Below are 17,784 nucleotides of genomic sequence, written 5' to 3' on the forward strand. Positions count from 1 at the left end.
AATTGATATTTGCTGTATTAGAAGTTAAAACTGAAGAAGTGGGGTGCATTGGCTTGGGGGGTCAGGAGGCTAAGGTAGGAGGATAACAAGTTTGAGGCAAACCCGGGTAACTTAGTGAGACCTTGTCTCAAAATAAATTTTAAGGGATAGGGCTAGGGTTAGGGTAAATAAATTTTAAGAGCTAGGGTTGTAGCTCAGTGGTAGAGTGTTTGCCTAGCATGTATGAGGCACTGGGTTCGATCCTCAGCACCACATAAAAATAAATAAATAAAATAAAGGTATTGTGTCTATCTACAACTAAAAAGTAAATAACTTTTTTTTTTTTTTTTTTTTTTGCGGTGCTGGGGATCGAACCCAGGACTTTGGGCTTGCAAGGCAAGCACTCTACCAACTGAGCTATCTCCCCAGCCCAAAAGTATTTAAATAAATAAATAAATAAGTAAATAAATAAATAAATTCTTAAAAGTTCTGGTGATGTAATTCAGTGGTAGAACACTTGCCTAGCATGTGCCAAGGTCCTGTGTTCAATCCCCAGTACCACCAAAAAAGAAAAAGAAATTAAAACTGAAAAAGTTTAAATATATTAACTTCAAAACAACAATAATAAATCTATTAATTTAACATAAGGTTTTTATGAAGAATATGTTTTGCAAAACAAAAATAATTTAGTGAAAAAAGTGACCTTGTTACACATTTTTATAAATCTCTACTATATGGCTTAATAAAAGACAGCTGGATCCTCATATCGCTTCTGCATTCAATCTGTTGTGATATCACATGTCATGTAGCCTCTGGAAAACTCTCTCCTACATTCTTGAGAGAATGAGAGTAAAATAAGCAAATAAACTAGTATTATGGTTTTGGCTCCCCCCAACTCCACAGGATCCCCAGACCACACTGTGAGAACTGCTACTCTGGGATATATATCTAGAATTGTTGGGTCATAGAGTATGTGTATCATTCAGCTTTACTAGAAAATGTTCAGCTTTTTCTAGAGGAGTTATATCAATTTATGCTCGCACCAATGATGTATCCATTCACTCTTCATCCATTCTGGTGTTCACCTTAACCACTCCAAAACACTCCTACCAAGGTCACCGACAATATCTATGTTGCTATATTCAATGGACTCTTTTCATTACTCATCTTACTTGACTTCTCAACATTCTATTTTAAAAATATTTTTTAGTCATCAATGGACCTTTATTTTATTTATTTATATGTGGTGCTGAGAATAGAACCCAGTGCTTCACACTTGCTAGGCAAGCACTCTACCACTGAGCCACAACCCTAGCCCTTGACTTCTCAACATTCTTAAAAGATCCCACACACTCCTATTTAGGACCCTATCTCTCAGTCTCTTTGCAAACACCTGCTTTCTCACCCAACATGTAAAGCTGGAGTTCTGCTGAGCTCATTCATGAATCCTCTTTCATTTTTACTCTGCTTTATCTCAGGCTGATCTCTTTTATTCTCATGACATTGTTTGTTTATACTAGGGATTGAACCCAGGGGCACTTTACCACTGAGATATATTTAGCATACTTTATTTTAAATTTTGAGACAGGGTCTTGTTAAGTTGCTTAGGGAATCACTAAGTTGTTGAGACTGGCAATCCTGCCTCAGCCTCCTGAGTCACTGAGATTACAGGTATATGCAATTGTGCCTTGACTTTCTCCAAACATTTAATGCCAACTGTGCTGATGGCTCTCCTTTATATTCAAAACCCATACTACTTCCCTGAAATGAATATACTACGACATACCTGACTTTTCCACGTGGATATCACAAGAGCATGTCCCATTTAACATATCCAAAACTGAATTATTCTTCTTTCTCAGAAAACCTGTTCCTCTGTCTTTCTCATTTCTATGAGGTACTGGCTCCACCATCTCCAGATCCCTGGGAATCATCCTTGAGTTCTCCCACTTCCCTTCCCCTTCCAAGCCTTTATACCATACCCTCTCAATTCTAAATCTCTGTATATGAAAAGTCTCTCTATATATGAAAAAATCTAATTTATATAAATATATATATATATGGAAATATATATGGGGGGGGGGGACTGTAGTGTGAATCCAGAGCTTCACACATGCTAGGCAAGTGCTCCACCACTGAGATAAATTTGTATACCTCTCTCCATCTCAACTGCCACTACTTTCAGCATTTGTCAACTCATCATTATCTTTACTTGCAATGAGTGCCTAATCTTGTCCATCACTGATCCAGTCCACAGCAACCAAAGCATCTTCTTAAAATGTTAAATATACTGTATCAACCCCAAGCTTAAAAACTTTTAATTTTTTCAGTGTATCTCATCAGTTTTTGGATATGAAATACCTACAAAAGAGATTCTATTTTCTTATGATTCTGTTCACATATGACAAAAAGTGAAGAGTTTCATGGAATATATTTACTCTTCCTACACAATCTTATGATACACTCTGACACTTTCTATTCTTTATTCAAATTGACTTCAGTACCTTCTTCGGTGTGATCCACATGTAAAATTATTGCTTTAATACCTTTCTTTCCATTGCTTGTAGACTCAAATACATTCTCCTTATCATGGTCTTAAAGCCCTACATAATTTAACTCCTGCCTACCTCTTTAACCTTGTATCCCACCCTTCTCACTATGCTCTAATCACACTAGCCTTCCTATAGCTCCTAAATAAAATTGTCCATTGGCATCCTTGGACAATTGGTTCCAGGACCCTCACCACACGGATACCAAAATCTGCAGATGTTCAAGTCCCTTATATAAAATGGCATAGCCTGGCTAACAAAGCAGATCCCATCTCAAAAGAATGGCATCGTATTTGCAAATAACCTATGCATATCCTCCTATATACCTTAAATCATCTCTAGATTACTTATAACAGCTAATACAATATCATACTATGTAAATAGTTGTTATACTGTACTGTTTAAGGAATAATAACAAGAAAAAGTCTGTACATATTTGGTACAGGTACAATTTTTTCATATATATATATATATATATGGAACTATATATGGGGGGGCACTGTAGTGTGAATCCAGAGCTTCACACATGCTAGGCAAGTGCTCCACCACTGAGATACATCCTCAGCCCTTTTTTAAAATTTTACTTTGAGACAAAGGCTCACTAGTTTGCCCAGGCTGACCTAGAAATTTTGATATTCTTTCCTCAGCCTCCTGAGTAGCTGGGATTATAGGTATGTGCTACCACACCCAGTTCCAAATATTTTTTATCTGAGATTGGTTGAATCAGTGGATGCAACAGAGGAGAACTGTTTGTCATTCCCCCTCTCCCCAGGGCCTTCCCACTTACTGTTTCCACTGCCTGGAACATTTTTGCCTTCACCCTTCCTCTGCTGACTTCCATTCCTTCAGTCTCAGCTTAAACATAGGCCTTGCCTGACCCCTCAGACTAAATCACCCACCCCCATTATGCTTTCCTATTCATCACCCTGTTCTGTCCCTTTATGACCTTATCACAATTTGTAATTATGTGTGTTCATGTGTTATGATTATGTGTTTGTATATTTCACTCTCTCCAGTACTAGACTATAAATACTGAGGGAAGAGTTTGTTCACCACTCTCTTGTTCATGTCTGTCTTCTACATAGACTGTGTCTCACATGGAGCCTGGCCCATAGTGTGTACTCAAAAGACATTCATTCAATGAGCTGAGATTTGGAGAACAAACGAAGTGGAATAAAGGTAATGTGGAGAGAGTTTCATGCAGAGGCAACAGCATATGCAAAGACTCAGAAGCTTTGAGGCTAAGGAACAGTCTAAGAATTTCAGCTTTGACTCAAGCATGTACTCTGGAAAGGCTGGCACGGGGCCAGATCATGAAGGGATCTGCTTAACCTTCCCTGTTAGGGAAGGTAGATTTCCTTTTGAACCAGTGGGGACTTGCTGAAGGATTCTAAACATGGAAGTGATATGATTTGATATGCCTTTTCAAAAGATACACATTGCCTATATAGAGAATAGATTTCAGAGAACAAAACTGAACCAGGGTGGCTGTGAAAGTACCGCAGGTTAGAAATGGTATTGGTCTAAACCAGGGTAGTGTCATCAGAAATTAAGAGTCTACATAAATAGATTTGGGAGATATTCAGCAGTTAAATGACAGTACTTGATAATTACATGGGGGGGACAGAAGAGAAAGCAGAGCCATGGGCATACCTCAGGTTTCTTGTTTCACGAGTGTCATTCACTAAGGTAAGGTGTCAAGAAGGACAGTTTGGAGGCGGATACCTGGAGTTGTGGAGAAGATGAGGTTTTAGGTACCTTTGGAATATTCAGGTAAAGCTGTCTAATAACAGCATCAGCCAGGAGAAACATCTGGACTTAGGGTTAATCGTTTAGGGGTAATCAGCAGAGATGATAATTGAAGTCATGAGTGAATGAGATAACTGAAGGAAAGAAAAGAGAAAGACAAGAGTTTAGATCACAACCCTAAAGAACAGCAACATTAGGGGTTGGACAAGGAGGAGCTCAGGAAGAAAAAAGGAATTACTAAGGAAGTAGGAGAAAAAAATAAGGAGAATGTGATGTCATGAAAGTGGTATAAGGAAAAGGAAGTGGTTCTTGGTGCCAAATGCTACCTAAAAGCCAAGTAGGATTACCTCTGAAAAAATTCTATTGCCCTGAAGCTCAGGAGGCTGAGACAGAAGAATCTCAAGTTCAAAGTCAGCCTCAGCAACATAGCAAAACCGTATCTCAAAATAAAAAATAAAAGGGGCTGGAGATATAGCTCAGTGGTTAAGTGTCCCTGGGTTCAATCCCTGGAAGAAAAAGGAAGAAGAAAGGAGGAGGAGAAGGAAGAAGAGAATATAAGATTCTATTGGATTTAGTGACATAAACCATGCCAGACCTTGATAAGAGGCAAGAAGTGGAGGCAGATTGGAGTGGGTTCAAAGATAAGTGGGAGGTGGGAAAATGAAGACAGTTGAATGTAGGCAACCCTCTTGAGAAATTTGTAGAAAGGAGAAGAGAAGGAGGTGGTTGAAGAGAAAGAATTTTTGGTAATCATTTATTTGTTTTTAGATGGATGAGACCTGAGTATGCTTACATGGGAAGGAGTAAGGGGCAGATTCCTAGCCTTGGTGGCAAAAGTCAGGAACTTCATCTTTGATGGCTTTTGTTTACTCTGTGAAGTAGGAAATGGGGTCATCTCCTGTGGGTTAGGAGGCTGATGGAGAAATAGGGGGCAAGCAGAGGGGAGAAGGTTAGAACGGGCCACTGTGAAGAATAGGAGAGTTGATCGGGGAGTGGTAGGGAGAATGAGAGCGAGAGAGCTGACTAGTAGGGTTGTAGGTCAGCACTGAAGACGTCATAAAAGCTGGAAAATATGGGCACAATATTGTAATAATAATAAAATAATGGCATAAGTCTGTGAAGTTGAATAGTTTTTGCCCGCAATGTTTCCTTGCCTGGGAAAAGGCGGACAGTTGGATGGATTAAAGGCTGGGATGTTGCCAAGCTGATGCGACAAACCAGGGAACTGAGGCTACTGGTAAGACAGTTGAAAAGTAAAAGACCATGAGATCTGGTCTGAGCAGAGTGAAGAGTACAGGCTCGCTAAGAGCCAAACCCTAGGGAAACTGGAACGTGTAGAAAGGCTTCTGGAAGAGAATGATGGGCGCGCGGAAGAAGACCCGACATGGGACGGAAGAGCAGATTTACGGGATTGAGCCTGGAGGTTAGCCGGTGTGGAAACACGGAGGGATGGAGAAAGCAAACTGAGGGAGAAATTTTAAGGGGTAGGAGGAGGGCCTTGAAGGTATTCGCTGCTAAAAGTGAGGCGGGACCGACGAGGGGGCGTGGTCAAGCGCAAATCCCGGGCGAGGGGGCGGGCCCGGGTAACTGGGTCCCAGCGCCGCTGTGGCTGCGGCTGGGCTGCCTCAGGGACGGCCCCCGCCTCCCCATCCCCCTTCCCAGGGCTTCTTCCCGCCCGCCGCCGCGGAGACCAAAGCTGAGACTGGAGAGGACGGTGGAGCCCGGCCCAGGCGGTTTCCCTTCCCCCGCGGCTGGAGCATCGTCTGGAGGACGGGCTGAAGGAAAGCCCCGCAGCCCTAGCGCGCGGCGCACACGCGCGCCCCCAGGCCACCGCCGTCCTCTCTTCCCTCCCTTACCCTCCCCTTCCCTCTCCTCCGCCCCCAGCCTCCGCTGCGGCGGGAGGAAGAACCCTTTCCGACCAGCCAGGAGAGCCCAGATCGATTCCCATTTGAGGAAAAAGAAGAAACCCCGCACTCGGATCCGACTGGCCGCTCGCCCCGGGGCCACGGAAGTGGCTAGCAGTCCACCGGAGAGCCCGCGCCGAGTGCAGCCCTCCGACCCTTGCCCAGCCGCAGCCGCATAGACAGCGCTCCCCAGCGGGCCCCCGGCCCCGCCAAGCCCACTCCCGGCTTGGGGCCAGGGCCGGCGATGCCTGGCACGGCAGCGGCGGTGGCCGCGGCTGCTGCTGCTACTGCCACTGCTGCCACGGCTGCTGGCCCCGGCCCGGGCCGGGGGCTCCAGTCTCCGCAGTGGGGCTGAGCCCGCAGCCCCGCCCCCCGAGCCTGAGGCCGCTGCTCCGCCGGGCGCCGGGCCTCCTCCGCCCGCGCCTCCGCCCCAGGAGCTGGAGCCAAGCGGGGAGCCCGGGCCCCGCGCCCAGGCCCGGACCATGCATGGCCACCGAGTCCCGGGGGGCACCGGGCCTTCGGATCCCCAACACCCGGCCACGAACCCCCCAGGCACAGCTCCACTGGCCTGTGCCGATTCGGACCCTGGATCCTCGGAGCCGGTACTACCGGTGCGCAGGGGCTCAGGCTCGACTCTTGGTGGCCCCCTGGATCCACAGTTTTCCGGACCCTCGGACGCCATCCTGGGTCCTGCTCCAGGGCCCCGGGTCTTGCCCTGCGGCCCCAGTCCACAACACCACCGGGCCCTGCGCTTCTCCTACCACCTGGAGGGCTCGCAGCCTCGGCCTGGTGAGTGATCAAGAAGGCATGGGAGCTTGGGCCATAGGCCTGGTACTGGGAGCGGGTTCTTGTTCTCGGGCCCTCCAAGCCCCACCTCAGGGCCGGCCCGTTCACCCTGGCCCCTTGGGTCCCCTCAACTCCAATTACCTCCCCTCATCCCTCCACCTCCTGTCCAGTTCTTTCAACCTCTGTTCCCTGACTCTCCTCTCTCCCTTGTGCCCCTCAACCCCACCGACCCGCTTCTCTTCTATCTGTTGAAGCTAATGGGAGAGGAAGCACTTCAAGAGAAAGGGGCAGGATTGCAAGGCAGAAGTGGGGATTGGTTGGGGGAACGGGAGTTTAGTTGGGGGAATAGGAGGAAAGGAGTATCCCATTAACCAAGTGCCTACATTGTGCCAGGCACCAAACTGGGTGCTTCACATAGGTTCTCATTTCACCTTGAGGAGCCCTCTGTGAAGTAGATATCATTAGCCACATTTTGTTGTGGGGAGGAACTGAGACTCAGAGAAGTTAAACCATTTGCCCAAGGTCGCACAGCCAGTATGGAATCTGAATTCAAAACCAGATCTGTGTCCAAAGTCTGTGGTCTTTCCGTTACCCCAAACTCAGGCTGGAGACCATGAAAGTAATGCCAAGCCTTCTGCTTATGTGATTTTCTCCTGTATTATTCAGCAGGTCTGGAGTATGAGTGGAAAAAAAAAAAAAAAAAAGGACGGTGGATTGATCCAAGGTTGGGGTTGTGCCAGGTGTGTGTGGTGGGAGGACAAGGGAAGGGAGGAGCAGAAGGTGCTGCTGAGAGAGAAAGGTGAAGATGTGGGTCTTGGGGGTCAGGCTGGAGAAGAGGACTTGAGGGAGACAGCAGAAAGGTCAGAAGGGCGGAAACCAGTTGTAGCAGAGCTGGAGAGCTGCAGAGCCACGAGGTTGTTTATGAGAATAAATCAGGATGGTTGCTCAGATTTGCAGAGGTGGAACAGCTCTAGATCAGGCTGGGGCCACAGACCACTGCCTGAAAGGGCCTGTGAACTGCACAGCCCTAAGTGTCTGAGGAAACCAGCAGGTCCTCCTCCATATGGGGACATTCTCATGTGGGCCTGAGCTCAGGAGCCATGGAAAAGAGCAGTGTACATCTGCTCTGCCTTCCACTGAGACTAAAGGAGTTGTTGAGCCTCAGGGATTTCGGGGCTCATGTCCTGGCTCCACAGATCTTTGGGATTGTGGCCAGCATCAGGTAGCACTAGTGAAGCATAAAACAATGTTAAGATGAGCCCCTTGGGCTGTCATGACCTTGGGCTAGTCATGGAACCTCTGAGATATTTCAGGGAGCCCCCTCCTTGTGGGCTGGAGATAGCCAACTGACAACAGGCCCTTAATACCCTATCCTGCTTGTTGTTTCTGCTCATTTTCCAAACTCCCCTTGACAGATGCTGTGTGGAGGGGGCTACTAATACTTTAATGTAGCTTCTTCTTTCAGATCCCAGAACACCTACAAGCACTCCCACCCTACTTAGGGCCTTTGCATTTGCTTTGCCTTCTGCCTGGTAGCTCTTCCCCCAGTCCTCCACCTGGCTTGCTCCTCATCTTTCGGGTCTCAGCTCAGATGTCACCTCCTCCAAGAGACCTTCCCTGACCACTTTCAGTAGGGCCACTTGTGAGTCTCTATCACAGCTGCCAGTGTGCTTTCCATCCTTGCACTTAATACAATCTGAAATCACCTTATTGTATGGTCTTCCTCTCCTAGAATGTGAGCTCCATGGGGGCAAGGGGATTGTGTTTGTGTTTTTCACTGTTGTATCCCCAGTGACTAGCACAGTGCCTGGCACACAGAAAGTGCTCAATAAATCCTTGTCAAACAAATGCCTGAACAGATACTACAGGAGCACATAGGTCCTCAGCAACTATAGCTAAAGAAAAGGACCCTGACTTCCTGCCCTCCGAATACTCTTGGTCTGAGAGTTAGTAGCTGGGAGCATCTAGACCCCTGGTCTTTGACTTGTTTAATCAATACACGATCCTTCCAAATTTCCCAAACCTTTTCCCTTCCCCTCCCACAAAAGCAGCACAGCATTCCCAGAATCCTTTTTACTAGTGAAATATCTGCCTCTGTAATTGCGTGGTGGGTATCTCTCTTTTTTTTTTAAGTGAGGATTGGGAATAAAAAGGGTGTCAGGGAGGGACCTGGTTTCCTATCCAACCATTCATAACTGACTCACTGTGTGACCCCAGGTGAGTGACTTCCCTTTTCTGAGCCTCAATTTTCTTGTCTAGAGAATGCCATGAGGAGTCTATGAGATACTGTTTGCAAAGCCTGCAGTATGGTTTAAACCCTCAGTAACCAGGAGTTTAAAAAAAGATGAAATTATAAGAAGAGAGGAAAACCTTCTGAAGAGGAGGTGGAGGAATTACTCAAGCCCTGGCAAGGCGGGTGCTGGGCCATGTGATTCACAGCAGCATGGGTTGTGAGAGGCTCGCCTCCCCCACTGCACAGCCAGCCCAGGGGTAGGCACAAGTGACTTGCTTTTCTCTCCACGGGACTCGCCTATAATTGGCTCAAAGAGGGCAGGGTTGGTGGTTGTAGGGTGTGTGTGTAAGAGGGGGAGAGAGAGGGTTTCCTGAACTTCAATTAAAGGGTTGAAACATTTTAATCCACATGTTGAGATTTCAGTGTTCCTGCTGACTTCCTCCCTTACACTGCTGAGGCCTTACTGAATCACCATCCTTAGGTCCCAGTGGCCTAGGACTGCAAAGGGGGAAGGCTTTTTAAAATAATGATTATGTCTTATCTATGTGAAGAGCCTTGAATTGCTTCCAAGTCCTTTCTCTTTTAGCTATCCTATCTGATTCCTGGTGAAGGGAGAGAAAATTGTTATGCCCATTTTCCAGGTTGATAAAACCTAAGGCTTCACTGGGCTACTGGGATAACCCAGTGGTGCCACAGAGGCTTTGAGAGGGTTGGGAAGGGTTTAGGTTTGCTCATAAAGATTTGAGAGAATCCTATCCTATTTCCCATGGTTGATGTCTAGAATGTTCTTCCAAATACTGGAGATTTGGGGGAACTCAGGGTCTGACCTAGCTCAAAAGAGTTGCATGTATTGTTAGAGACTTTTTGTGGGTGGAGGGGAAAGTCAGCCAATTTTGTGGATAGCAGGAGAGGCTGGCTCATTCTGATTTGGAGTCTGGGGAGGTACCAGGGGCATAACTCAGTTTTGGAGTACTTGCCTAGCATGTGTGAGGCCTTGGTTCCATCCCTACCACTGAAAAAAAAAAAATGAAACTGGGAAGACCCTAGACACTGTCTAGTTGTAGGCTTCCCAAACTGAATGAGCATCAGAATCCCTTGTTTATTTTAAAAAGAAATAAAAGTTATTCCCAGATTCCACCTCAGAGTTCTAGAGTCTTGGGGTTGGAACCCAGGGATCTAGTTTTAAAAGGTTCCCAGGAGATTAGATGCATAGCCCAGAGTTGGAAACCACTGGCCAAGCCCAATTTTCAGTTGAGGCAGTGGAGGCTTAGAGAGGCAGTGATTTAGCCACAGTCCTATAGCGAGTCAGCCTAGAGTCAGCCTCATTATGGCCAGGAGAATGCATTGCCCCCCAGGCCCTCCCACCAGGACCCTATATGGAAATCCCACAGCTCACTCCCAGCCCAGAAGGGAGACATGGGATCTAAGATAAAGGGAGTGAGTCAATCCCTCACCTACATACACACAAACACTGGCTACCTAAGTTTACCTCTATCCCCAGCTCTTGTGAATGGCTGTCATTTGGCAGTTCCTAGTTAGAAGGGAGTTGCAGAGTAGTTAGTACTCTAGGGAGATGAAATCCTGATATGAGTAGTGCCTGGCCCAAAGGAAAGGCCCTAGAGGGATGTCAAGGATTGTAGACCTAGAAAAGAACATGGAGGACAGTTCAGGTAGGAGGTTTGGTGTGAGAAAACCCACCAAGACATGGGCACTGAGTGGGGCTGATACTGGGAGGAATAGAGGGATAAGTTTGGCAAGGGTTTTTTTCCCTGAGTGCCATCAGTAATCACTGAAGGGTTTATTAGCAGGGGGGAATGATGTGCTCAGATGTGGGTGTTTGAGGCTCCCCATTAGTGTACATGGAGAATGGATGAAAGGAGTATAAGCATGGAAACAGGGAGACAGGCAGGTGGGTATTGCAGTCGTTTCATAGAGAGGTGACAGTAGCTCTCATTAGAGTGATGGCAGGTGGGGAAAGTAAGATCTAAGAAACATTTAGATGATAACACAGACAAACCTTGATAGTAACTTGGATGTAGAGGCTGCAGAAAAAGTGAAAGACCAAAGGTGGCTCTAGATTGTTTTCTGAAACCAACTCAAAAACCTGATGGATATGGGCTGGGGAGATAGCTCAGTTGGTAGAGTGCTCACCTTGCAAGCACAAGGGCCTGGGTTCGATCCCCAGCACCGCAAAACAAAAACAAAAACCTGATGGATGATGGTGGGGCCATGTACATAAAGGAGAAGGAGTAGGTTTAGGGGAAGATAGTTGTGTTTGAGACATGTTGAGATTGAGAGGCCTGGCGGGGACATCAGGGTAAAGATGACCAGCAGGCATTTGGATGTACAGATCCAAAATTTCATGATGGTCTGGGCCAGAGATGTGTGGGAGTTTTCGCCACCAACACATCCTATGGACCACATGATGGTTCTGAGGGCCAGCCCCATCCTTGAAGACAGTGAGGGCAACAGTCACATTCAGGTGAATCACTCATTACCTGTCCAAAGATTGCCCTACAAATGTGTCTTTTTTGTGGAGGAGCAGGTTTTTGGTTGTCATTTTTTATTTTTGGTACTGAGAATTGAACCCAGGAGCACTTTACCACTGAGCAACATCCCTAATCCTTTTTATTTTTACTTTGAGACAGTGTCTTGCTAAGTTACTGAAGACCTCTCTAAGTTGCTGAGTCTGGTCTCAAACTTGTGGTCCTCCTGCCTCAGCCTCCTGAGTCACTGGGATTACAGGCATGTGCTACCATGCCCCACTGTAGGGGTGCAGTTTATAAAACGTGTGGAGCTGACACCTATTTCACATACACCCAGAGTAGCTGACTTTTGCAAAGAACTGAGGAAGTAGTCCTAAAAGTCAAACCAAATACTGGTAAAGTAAATTCATATGGCTCCCTCAATGTTTCTCCTGTTGAGGGAATCCTGAGAGGCCACAGAGGAGATTGCTCATTGAAAGAAGAAGAGAAGGCTGAGGACAAGAGGGGTCCTGGTGGGCTCTGAGAGGTGTTTTGGAAAGCAGTAGTTCAGATTCTAGGGTACCGTGTGGGAAAAGACCCAGATTTGGTTCCTGGTCAGCTGGGGCCTTCCAAACAGACACAACAAAATTAAAAGATTGGTTAGCTGGACAAAGGACTTCCCCAGACAGGACTAAAAGAATTAGCTGGGCACAGTGGTCTATACCTGTAATCCCAGTGACTGGGGAAGCTGAGAAAGGAGAATTGCAAGTTCAAGGCCAGTCTCAGCAAATTAGCGAAGCCCTAAACAACTTGGTGAGATTTTGTGTCAAAATGAAAAGGCCTGAGGATGTAGCTCAGTGGTAAACCACCACTGGGTTCCATACCAGTATGAAAAAGGGAAGAAAAAAAAAAAACAAGAATTGAAGTTTCCAAGTGTAGATGTCCATCACCTCCTGAACCCTTTCAGGTCCTGTACCTGAAGGAGAGCCCAGGTAGGGCTGACTGTTCCCTGAAGGATGAGTAGCAGCTAAGAGCATCCCAGACACAAGCCATGGCTTTCTGGGGGCCAGTTAGCTAAATGCCTTAGACAGATGTGGAGCTGGCCAGACACTGACTGGGTGGGACTAGGACCTGTCTGGAATGAGGGCAGGAAGCACAGTCTGCCATTGGCTAGCCCCTCAGATTTAAGTTCCCACATCTTGAGAGAGCAGACATCTTTGGAGCAAGAAATCCAGCCTCTTAGGGCTCCAGTGTCCAGTTCCTTGAACCTGGAAGGCATTATGCCTCCAAAACACCCAGAGACAAGGCTTCAGTGCAGCAGCTGAAGGAGCCTCAGTACTCCTGGCTCTATTGTTGGTTCATTGTGCCTCCCCACCTCTTCTCCCCACTCAAGGCCTAGTTTCCCCTTTTGTAACATCACAGACCTACCTGCTCAACCCATTTGTCTGGCATATAATATGTCAACCATAAATACTTGGTGAGCAAATAATGGAGAAAGAAGAAGGGAGGATGTCATATCTTTAACGTGTCTATGTGCTAGGTTCTGAGCTGGGTGCTGGGTGGGCAACAAGATAGGCACAATCTCTGCCTTCATGGAGCTCATTTCTAGCAGGAAAGACACTATAAGTAATTCCAAGCATAGATGCCAGAGGAACACATGGGGAGGAAGCAGGGAAAAGAGGACTCTTGAGTTGAGACCTGAAGGATAAATAGGAGTCCAGAGGTAAGGAGAAGTGGAAAAGTGGTTCAGGCCATGGGAACAACATGTGCCCAAGCCCCAGGCGGAAGAGAGCACTTTCGAGGAACAGACAAGAGGCCATTGTGGCTGGAGGGTGGGGGTGGGGAAGTGTTCATGAGCTTAGGCCTTCCTTGTCCCTGTGCTCAGGAGTTTGGAGTTCACCCCGAAGGCAAGGGGAGCTTTTCACAGACTGAAGGAATTGAAGGGGACTGTGTTCTCCAAAAGCTGTCTGTGGCGTAGAGAATGCCTTGAAGAAGGCCCTGAGGATGGGAGGGAAACTAGTTAGGAGGCTGGACGGGGGCAGTGTATGGACTCTAGAGATACTGAGCCTAGGCTGCAGAACTTGGGAACTGACTGGATGTGTGACTTGCTGGAGAGGCAGGAGTGGAGGAGAAAGGCTAGTGTGCGATGTGGGGAACTGAGTGGATGGAGGTGCTACTCTTGGGATGGGGAAAGCAGGAGGAGCAGATTAGAGGCTGGGAAGCTGTGTGATTGATTTAGGATGCACTGAGGAGTCCAAAATCAGGACATCTAGGTGACGGCGCCCAACAGGCATCAGCTGTGCCTATGTGGGCCCCAGAGTAAGGTTAGGAGGGTGAGGGGCACATGTGTGTGGCTGAAACTTCCAGGGAGCAGCAGGCTCTTCTGGGTGGCTTTTAGGCGTCTGTACTTTCCCGTGGCCCCTGCAGGGAAGGGGTTAAGTCACGGGGGAAGGCGCCTGTGGAAAGCGGGAAAGGCGGGACTGGCAGGGCTGGCCCCTGGGAGCTGCAGCTGGCATAGAAGCCTTTCCGCCCGGGCCTGCTAGGCCTGCGCCCGCCTCAGTGGACGCTGCTGCCGCCGCCACCGCCGCCGCCCACGCTGCCGCCTTCACCTTAACCTTCACCTTCACCTTCCCAGCTTCCTTTCCTGCTTTTTGGCTCCCCTAAGCCGGGCCTCCCTACCTAATGCATTCCAGGTGTAGACGCGGCCCCTCCCCCACCCCGGGGCGGCAAGGGAGGGGGGCAGGGAAGGCGTGGGTCTTTCTCTTGCTGTGCATCTCTTAGGGTGAGTCTTCCAATGTCACTGATTGCTTCTCTCTTGGAGAGTGCCCTCAAGGATCCCTTTTTTGGGCCTGTGTCTGTGGCGTGGGCTGACAATGGGGAGAGTCCCCTCAGCCCCAGCTCTGCATCTTTCTAAAGTTTCATGTGACCTTGAGCAAGTCACCTCACCTCTCTGAACCTTGGTTTTCTCATCTGTAAAATGGGGTTAAAATTCCCACCTCCTAGGGCTGTTTTAAGGATTAAATGCTACAGGCAGAGCCTTCAGCCCTCAGCATAGCACATTGCAATATGGTTCAACAAGTGGCCCTGGCCTACTCTTTCTCTCCCTGACTCTTTGCTTCTCTGGGCCTGCATCCCTCACTGACTTCCAGGATCCATATGGACCTCTTTGTCTCTGTCTCCCTTCTGATTTGTCCCCTCCCTTTGCTGTGTGTGTGTGTATCTGGGACTCTAGTTTTCCTGTCTTCTCCCTCCTTTCTTTGTCCCAGTGTCTTTCACCCTCATAAGTCTTTCCGTTTCCAACTTTCAGATTTGGCCAGACCACTGGTGGATGGGAGGGGAGAAGGGTGGGTGTTGGGGTCCCTAGGGTCAAGGCAGGGGTCAGAGGGACCATCCCATTGTGGCTTTGTCCTCCCAGGGAGGGGAATCCCAGCCAGCGTGGCAGCCCTAGCACTGGGTAATTACTGCCCCCAGTGCTCCCAGCTGCAGTTCCACTCTCTTCCCTTCCTGTCCTCTGAAGGCCCCAGCTCCTCCCCCGGGTGGAGCTACCATCCCCTATCCTTCTCTGGCCTCTGGTCCAAAGAAACAGAGAGGAGGTGGCCAGGCCTTCACAGCAATCAAGGCACTGGATGAGGCATGGAATGCTTGTGCTGTCTTGTGACCGTGGTGTGCATGTGTGTGTGTGTGCCTGGCTGTCCAGCTGACTTTGTCCCCATGAGTCTTCTCTGTGTCTTAATGTTCTTGTTTTTGTATGTCTGTGTATGTTTTCATGTGTGTCTTTGGGTCTGCATGTATTGTATGTTATTGTATGTTCCAGATAGTATGTCACCTTGGCTCAATCTAAACCTGTGGAGGTTTCTAGATGTTTCTGCATGTGGGTCTCCATATATCTTGTATCTGTTTGTCTATTTCTGTGCCCATGTCTGTCTGTGTGTCCCCTATGGGTTTATGTCTTTTCTTTTTCTTTTCTTTCTTTCTCTCTCTCTCTTATTTTATTTTTTTATTTTTTTTGGTGCCAGGGATTGAACCCAGGATTGCTTAACCACTGAGGCACATCCCCAGGCCTTTATATATTTTATTTAGATACAGGGTCTCACTGAGTTTCTAAGTGCCCCTAAATTGCTGAGCCTTACTTTCTACTTGAGATCCTCCTGTCTCTGCTTCCTAAGTCCCTGGGATTACAGGCATGTGCTACTGCGCTTGAGGTAGATCTATGTCTTAATAGTGGTGGTTGGTGGGGTAAGGATGCTGTCTGCCTTCATCTTTTGGCCTCCCCTGCCCTTTCTTCCGTTCTGGATCCTTCTTGCAAACCCATCGTTCTCTGTCCTTCAGACACACACTTCACCTGCACACTCCTCCAAAGTATCCACACTTTTTCCCACTCTTCTCTTGTCTGCAGGACCACCCCCAGCCCAACTGTACATGAAAAAACACACCCTATCCTGGACAGCTCAACTAAAAACTACCTCCTTTAGAAAGATTTTTCTCCTCCCCCATCTAAATGTGATTTCTTTCCTAAGTCGTCAAACATTCACTGAAGATGTACTCTGTGACTCTGGACACAGACACACTTGGGATACAGATAGCTCCAGTTCACTTTTAGCGGTGTTTCCTCAAGCCAGTTATTTTGCTGGGTTTTGGGTTTGTTGTTGTTGTTGTTGTTTTGGTTTTTTTTTTTTCTTCAGTTGGTTTTGTTGGTTAGTTGATTTTTTTTTTTATAGTATTGTGAATTGAATCCAGGGGCATTCTATCTCTAAGCTATATCCCCAGTCCTTCTGGATCCTTCTTGCAAACCCATTATTCTCTATTTATTTATTTTGTGGTACTGGGGATTTAATCCAGGGGTGCTCTACCATTGAGGTATACCCTCAGCCCTTTTTATTTTTATTTTGAGACAGTGTCTCTCTAAGTTGCTGAGGGGCTCACTAAATTGCTGAGGCTGGCTTCAAATTTGTGATCCTCCTGTCTCAGGAGGAGTTGCTGATTATAGGCATGTCTCTTGGCTCCCAGTTTATTTAGTTTCTTTGTCTCAGTTTCTTCATCTGTAAAATGGAGCTAATAGCTCACAGAGTTATTAGGAGGATGCCACACAGGAAAGTATCAAGACAATGCCTGGCCTAGAATAGGTGTTCAACAACCAGTTGAATTGTCATATCTCATATCTTCTACTAAAATATTAACAGCATAGGTGGCTGCTGTGGTGAACACCTATAATCCCAGAGACTCAGGAGGCTGAAGCAGGAGAATTGAAAGTTCAAGGCCAGCCTTGGCAACACAACTTAGTGAGATCCTGTCTCTAAAAGTATTTAGAAAGAACTGGAGCTGGGCATGGTGGCACACACCTGTAATCCCAGCAGCTCTGGAGGCTGAGACAGGAGGATTATGAGTTCAAAGTGAACCTCAGCAATGGCAAGGTGCTAAACAACTCAGTGAGACCCTGTCTCTAAATAAAACACAAAATAGGTCTGGGGATGTAGCTCAGTGGTCAGGTGCCCCTGAGTTCAATCCCAGGTACCAACAAACAAACAAACAAACAAAAGAACTGGGGGTATAACTCGGTGGTAGAGCACCCTTAGGTTAAATAGCCACTGCCACACACAAGCTTGAGTTCCACAGAATTCAGAATTTTCTTAGAATCCCCTGCTCTCTTCTCAAGTCATCCTGTGTAGGGCAGAGGGTAAATGGAGCCAGACAGAACAAAAAGCAGATTCTAATTTGGTGAACTCCTGAAAAGTACTGCATAAGCCAGTTCCCTGGGCTTGCTCAAGCCCAGCAGAGACCAGGTCCTTCCAGGAGATAGAACAGGGGACCACCAAGGCTCCTCCCTAATACCAGAGCATGCCTTGCAGGGCAGAAGCTGAACAGCATAAGTGAATTATTTAACTCAGATTTTAAAGTGTAATGACCTACAAGTTCAATTGAATCCCAAGGTTTATTTGACCTAATTACTGTTTTGAAAATGAGGTTTTACACAAAAATCTGAATTTCTGGATTCTCTCAAAATATTATAAGATTTGGCAGTACAGGGCCCTATTCCTACAAGGTAACGACAGAATGGAAGGGAGGAGCTGCTGTTCCTACTTTAGGTAAAGCATGTGCTCTTCAGTTTAACATAGTCCACA

At 47.2% G+C, this 17,784-nt stretch overlaps 1 protein-coding gene across 1 annotated transcript in view; it reads left to right on the forward strand.

Annotated features, from left to right (window-relative positions):
• The first annotated feature begins 6,653 nt into the window (after positions 1 to 6,653).
• Positions 6,654 to 17,784, forward strand: part of FGD1 (FYVE, RhoGEF and PH domain containing 1) — a 41,973-nt gene continuing 30,842 nt past the window's right edge. The window contains exon 1 of the mRNA XM_079123723.1: positions 6,654 to 6,970. Within this exon, the coding sequence (XP_078979849.1) occupies positions 6,664 to 6,970 (307 nt within the window). The 5' untranslated portion in view covers positions 6,654 to 6,663. The remainder of the gene's footprint in view (positions 6,971 to 17,784) is intronic.

This window comes from Sciurus vulgaris, assembly GCF_902686455.1.
Source record: "Sciurus vulgaris genome assembly, chromosome: X".
NCBI classification, from domain to species: domain Eukaryota; kingdom Metazoa; phylum Chordata; class Mammalia; order Rodentia; family Sciuridae; genus Sciurus; species Sciurus vulgaris.